Source organism: Theobroma umbraticum, unplaced genomic scaffold, assembly GCF_002168275.2.
Source record: "Theobroma umbraticum cultivar Fairchild unplaced genomic scaffold, ASM216827v3 scaffold_89.0, whole genome shotgun sequence".
In the NCBI taxonomy this organism is placed as follows: domain Eukaryota; kingdom Viridiplantae; phylum Streptophyta; class Magnoliopsida; order Malvales; family Malvaceae; genus Theobroma; species Theobroma umbraticum.
In genome coordinates, this window is record NW_018397271.1 from 3702565 (window position 1) to 3708807 (window position 6243).

Consider the following 6243-nt stretch of genomic DNA (forward strand, 5'->3'; position numbering starts at 1 on the left):
CGCACATGGAAACCCATATTAAATTTAATGGGATATTCCCTTATATTTAATTAAGATGATATACCAAATGAAATTCTCATAGGATCATATTTAGTGAACTTATTTATGTAATATGCACCGAAATATTAGTTCAAGTATTTTGACACTTCAATCTACAAGATTGATTACTCATTTCATAAATGAAAAACATAACTATGTCCCAGCTTGTCAACTTTATCAATATCCATTTCTTGATAATATTTATTATTTTTAAAATCCATAAATTGTTAATATAATGAAAAATTATTATGAAATAAAATAATATTCATAAGTCATAAGAAAGTATATAATACTAATAATTCTAGTTTATTATTTTTATTCGATATATTTTCTATATTTTCAAACTTTTTAAGTTATAACTAGTTGATTATTTAGTAGTATTTAATATTTAATTACATCTTTTTAATTTATTGATATTTTATATTAAACTTGATATTATTTTAAAATAATTAATAAATAACTTTTTCACATGAATGTAATTTATTATACTTGGACTCTATTCACCTACTAGTAAAACAGTATCAGAAAGGAAACTGTCTCTGAAAACAGTGGAAATAAGAAGTTCTTACTTCCAACAGTTTTAGAAAGTTCGATTTGATTTCTGAAAGATCAAAAATAAAAACATGTTACTAAACAAGTTTTCCATTACTGTTTAAAAAAGAAACTGAAAATGAAAAAATAAAATAAATAAATAAATCAGTGAAAAATAAAAATATAAAATTGAAAAGTAATCAAGAATGCAAAGAATCTAAAATACAAATATTTTATAAAGAATTTGATAAAGTTATAAATATAAGAAAAGAATAAGAAAAACCTCCAATCACCAACGGCCTATAACATATTCACATTTTAATCTTTACAATAAGATGTATTGAGTACACCACAATCTTAGATATTACGCTTTCAAGCCTTATCATACTTTCATGCAATTACAGAATTCATTGTGAATTTTTACTTGGTTCATCAAGTTCTCATTAATACTTACTGAATTTTGTAACTTTGATCTTGCCTTGCTGACTTCAATTAATTACTCTTGATTTACCATCATAAAATGACAACATTACTTCCTTTTTAACACATGCTAAAGCTACCAAACTCTAATTTGTAGCAAATGAGCCATAAAATATATACACCAACTCTAATCACCTAGCCTTTTTATTGTTGAAGGGAACAGCGTAGTAAAGATGGAAACAGTATGAATTCAGTAAAATCAAAGTAGGGTCAGATTTAACTCCTGCAAAATTAAGCACGGGAGACATCAAAGCAATCACTAACAGGAGCAGGAACATGTCTCAACCCTAATATTCTTTAATGCCTTATCAATGTATTTGGAACAAAATTTCAGGGCTGCTCGCAAGTAAGAGTCATTGATTTATTTAACAGTAATGATGCTGCAGGGAGAATAAGCATCCCCATGATCACCATCTCTATGTTTGAACCAGAAGGGAGCTACGGTCTAGATGTCAGTAATTATTCGCAATCCCTTTCAATGTAGAATATGTCCCAATACTAGCACAGACAATACCAATTGCAGCGATCGTAATGCTCAAAACAATCTGTTCATAGGTTGAAAACCTTCAGTTAGTGGTGAGCAAATAAGCTAGTATATATGCATATAAAGTTAATAAAAATGGGGATGAAGCAACCCAAGAGGTTTTCCCAAGAAGATCACAAAATACTCTAAAGCTTGAGTTTGGTCCAAGATAATAGATAAACACGATTTAATTTCTCAACAAGGCTTCCATATAGGACACCAACAACATAAAAGTTAACTACATGCTTTAGTCTCAGATATTTGAAGTGGCATCTTATACTTAAAGTACCAAAATTTTCTCAATACCATTGTTGTGTTTAATCAAGATCCAAGCAAGCATCTATTACTTGTATTGGAAAGCATCACCATGTATAAAATCTCAAGCTTCAAATTTACTTTAGTCAATCATTGCATACCTTATGTGATGACGGATGCATGCACAATACATACATAATGCCCGTGGGTGCAGGTGTATGTGTGGCAGTATGTGTTGTTACATTCTTGTTTCATTGCCAACATTGCTCCACGTGAAAGTAGTAATTGTTAGAAATTGTGACTCAAACCCCAAATGATTTAGATAAGATTTTTTGATTGCTTGAAAGATATCGCATAGTAATCGAGTTTACTTGATAAACAAGTTTTGTTGATGGACACGAAGACTTGTAGGCAAGAACTCTGAAAGGAAAAAGATTCTTTGTGGGCCTATAATGGATGAGGTATAAGCGAAAGATACAAAGAAAGTTGTAGCTTTCACAGGGTAGGGGATTGAGTGTGTGAACACCTCATAAGACTTAAGGGAGAGCGGCCATGGGTGTGAATGTTTGATGTTTGGTTAGGGTTGATTGAGAACAAACAAGAGTGCTCATGTGTTTGAATTTGCGTTTGGTATGGGTTTATGGAAATGTGTTCAGATGAACCAGGCAGGAGCTCATGTGCATTTGGATTTGGGATTGATTGTGTGTTGTGTTAAAATGTTGATTGTGAATTTGATATGTTTGTAATTCTCTACAACCAGTGAATCTTTTCTCTCATTCGTGGATGTAGGTAAATTGAGTACCGAGTCACCTTAAATTATTGTCTTTTGTGTGCATGATTTATTGTTAGATTATGCTTCCACTTGCTTGGATTTCAATTGTCTGGCTTCGGGATAGTTTTTTTCTTTTGAGATTGGGACTGATTATGAGTTGTGTGTTGAGTTTTGATTGTCAATTACGCTTCCACTTGGATGTCATAACAGATATGCCTGCTTCCAAATTTATGAAGAGCAACTTATTATGCATTTTGTCTTTAAATTATAATTGATGCAAGTCAGCAGTGTTAACACATTTTATTCAATGGTTGTTCAATGCATTGAGGCATCTACAACAAGTTTAATATCAATTCATTATCTTAGTTCTCAATTTATTCTAATTTTCCTACTGTAATTGCGGAAGAAAATGTTTAAGAAGACAAAATAAATGAACATCACAAGTTATTTTCTCGAAGAAAAGAAAAAGAGCAGAAATGGATATAACAAGTGGAGTCTGCTTACCTGTGCCCTTGTGGCTTTTCTTCCAGTGATCTTTATGAAGCATAGCGATGGCATTATTATAGCCTAAAACAAAGCATAAGAAGAATGCCAATGTCCAGAAAACAATCCTTTAAAATACTTTCAAATTACAAACAGGAGAACTAAAAAGGAAGGAAAAAGCCTCCATAAATGGTTTTTCCATTTCTAAGACCTGCGAGAACAGAGTACTTACCACCATAGAGCTGAGAACAGAACCAATTAAGGCCATCATAAGACCTGCGATCAAACAAGCAATGTCACATTCAAATCACTCAGTTCCAATAATAAATTACTAATAAATAAACAGGTTTTAGATTCTTAATCTTTATTAATTGCACCACTCAAACAGGATCTCATTCTCCTAGCCCAACCAAATCTAGGTTTAGACTTCCACCCAACTCCCCCACTTGAACTATACAAACTTCAATGCCATTCGTTAGCCTGCTCTTAGGATATGGCACTTGGCCAGACATAACTAGATCTAGAACATCAAAGGAAAGGAAGTTCCAAAAATTTACCGAAGAAAGGCATGGCAAATGCAGCGCCAACAGTAGAAAAGACAAGTGCTGCTCTCAGAAAAATGAAACACCACAAACTATTTGAAACTTGATCAGGCAGCAGCTCCTCTATACTCCTTGCCAAAGGGATCATCAACAATGCATATTTGGTCAACGTCAAGGAAGAAAATAGGTATACTGGAAGAAAACTAAAGACTCATTCATTGATTTAATGTTCACAATTCTAACATATACAGCCAAAAGGATATTTTGTGAATGGGTTGATAACCTGCAAAACAACAAGAAAGGTAGCTTAGAAACCACATCACATCTCTCTCTCTCTGGCTCAAAATACCCATGAAATGCAGAGGCTCATATGTACCGTTGTCCACAGCGCGATTTTGGAAATAAAAGACTCTGGTGGCATATTCAAAGTTATCTGAGACAAGGTGCCTTGACCAAACTCAAGAAAACCCATTGCTGCAACACCCCCATACAATACTATACACAAAAGAAAACTGCACAAGATATTAAGAAGAAATCAGAACCAAAGGACCACATAACACATCCTTCCACGCCACCACGAATTTCCTTACCATAATACCATTGCCTTCTTAAATTGTGATTTGTCAGCCATTGATTGATAGATATTTGGAAACACAGAATGCCCCGAATGACAAAATCCATATACACCAATTACAAATGGTATGCCACTCCAATTCAGTGCTTGCCCAGTATGATGGAAGCCAACACCACCTGCTGCACCAAGGAATAGCAGACAAAGAACTATCACCAATGTCGCAACAACCCCACCAGCTGCAAAGTAAAATTTGATGTAAGTTCAAAATGTATCTTCAACAATTGAGGATCTTAGAAACAACTTTGCAACACCTGAAAGATATGAAATCAGACGGAGATCTTTTAGCCAAACAGTGGGTAGAACAACGAAGGCAGTTAGAATTCCAAAGAGGTGCATCGAGTCCATCTTTAAACCAGGCCAATCCAAAGAAACTCCAGGGAATAGCCTTGTAAGATTGTCGCCTTCCAGGATAATAAATTCCACGCAATATGACTGTACAGGTTAAAATGGAATTTTGTAAATTAGATAGAAAACTCACGGACTATGATTCAATAAAATTTAAATTAGAAGCGCAAGCTTACATATAATTCTGTGTACAGAACAATCTGCATCAATCAAACAAATACAGTATTAGAAAGTTTGCATACAAATCAGTGGCAAATAAATATAAGCTACATCAGCAATTGATTTTTCTTTTTCTTTTTCCCTTCAACTTCACAATTATCATTAACAAAACCATTGATTGTTATATGTAGCAGAAACGATAATTGAAATAAAATTTAATATTTAAATTATAGAAAATCAGGAGAGGCATGACAAAACATAGAAATTGCTAGTACAAATCATGATTATGAGAAGAAACAATACGTGTAAGATGCATACTGTTAGATACCACTATCATAGTAGGATATGATTGTCAGTAAAGACCACGCTGGCCTAATAAACTATTCATTATACTAACAAGCAAGAATCTTGAATAACTCACAGATATAAAAAGGCGTCCAAATCGTCCAAAGGCAGCTTCGCCAAGATCAGGGTAAGATATAATTCCTTCTCTGCTCTCAAAGCAGTATGTCATGAGTATGGCTGTATAACAACATACAACTGCAAAAATGATTAGCACCAACAAGCTTGCCCAGCCTCCCTCTGCTATTGTATAAGGTGTAGATAAAAGCCCAACTCCAACCATTACATTTACCACTGCCAGAAAGGAAAAACCAACAAGTTAAAAATTTGAACCACAGGGCACAACCAAAAGAAAATTAAAACAAAACTATCTCTTAATTTCCAAAATGTCCAATGATGTTAGTAATAAGAACTGAACTGACACTTTTCTTTTCTTGGTTGCAAGTAGGCATGAATGGGAGCAGATAAATAGACAACACTACGCCAATTTTCCCTCTAGATCATTTGACAAAAGTTTCACTCACTTTGAAGTGTAGAAATAAAGAAATCAAAAGTAAAGGCAACAGAGCATTATAACAACATTGCTTACCATTAAAGATAGTCTGGGTCACATTACATCCATAAGCAACGGGAAATTCTCCGGTAAGTTGCTTATGAAGTGAAGACTTCCGTGACCATGATGACGATGCTCTTGAAATCTAAAAAATCCTTCTGACAACTCTTTTGATGTTCAGGCAGTAGAGGAAGCTTTCCATCCAGGTCCAAACTACTTTTACTTTGGCTGCTAAAACTAAAATGTGTAAAATTTGGAACTCTTCCAAGAACTCCAAAACTTGGTGATGCTGTGATTGTGTAAGGATCCATTGTCTCTCTGTAACAAACACAAAGAAGTACCCAGAAAAAGAGCAGGTGATGCATCAGCCAACAGAGAATGTATTCAAAAAGCACAGCTTCAGAAGGATGTGGCAAAAGGCTAAAATGATTCCAATTGTCTGCAGCAGATAAATGAAAGTTCTAACTTTTATATGAAGCAAAGTGCAAAAATTTAGGCTTTTTATGATTGGGAGGATGGAAAGAGGAAGGATGAAAATGCTTAAATCCATGACCGATTCAACCACCATCTGTTTGTAGAATAACC

General features: G+C 34.0%; 1 protein-coding gene across 2 annotated transcripts; it reads right to left on the minus strand.

The window, feature by feature from the left end:
- Positions 1 to 1156: 1156 nt before the first annotated feature.
- Positions 1157 to 5834, minus strand: LOC110426496 (Transmembrane amino acid transporter family protein). Of its 2 annotated transcripts, XM_089785323.1 has the most exons (11): positions 5695 to 5834; positions 5185 to 5399; positions 4781 to 4804; positions 4511 to 4691; positions 4216 to 4435; positions 4002 to 4137; positions 3885 to 3908; positions 3641 to 3782; positions 3316 to 3359; positions 3105 to 3167; positions 1159 to 1595 (listed from the first exon to the last, which is right to left on the minus strand). In XM_089785323.1, the coding sequence occupies exons 2-11, from the start codon at positions 5386 to 5388 to the stop codon at positions 1503 to 1505; spliced, it is 1131 nt and encodes a 376-aa protein (XP_089641449.1). In that variant the 5' UTR covers positions 5389 to 5399; positions 5695 to 5834; the 3' UTR covers positions 1159 to 1502. The 2 variants fall into 2 exon arrangements, with proteins under 2 accessions (XP_089641448.1, XP_089641449.1); XM_089785322.1 differs by lacking the exon at positions 5695 to 5834 and having other exon boundaries at positions 1157 to 1595.
- Between the last annotated feature and the right edge of the window lie 409 nt (positions 5835 to 6243).

Excerpts from the sequence above, each read along its gene's own strand:
- LOC110426496 (XM_089785322.1), bottom strand. The coding sequence starts at position 5,388 with ATGGTTGGAGTTGGGCTTTTATCTACACCTTATACAATAGCAGAGGGA. Across the intron at positions 4,138-4,215 it reads AAGAAGGCAATGGTATTATG|TTTTCTTTTGTGTATAGTAT; the intron begins GTAAGGAAATTC and ends TATCTTGTGCAG. Across the intron at positions 3,783-3,884 it reads TCAACCCATTCACAAAATAT|GCATTGTTGATGATCCCTTT; the intron begins CCTTTTGGCTGT and ends TTGACCAAATAT.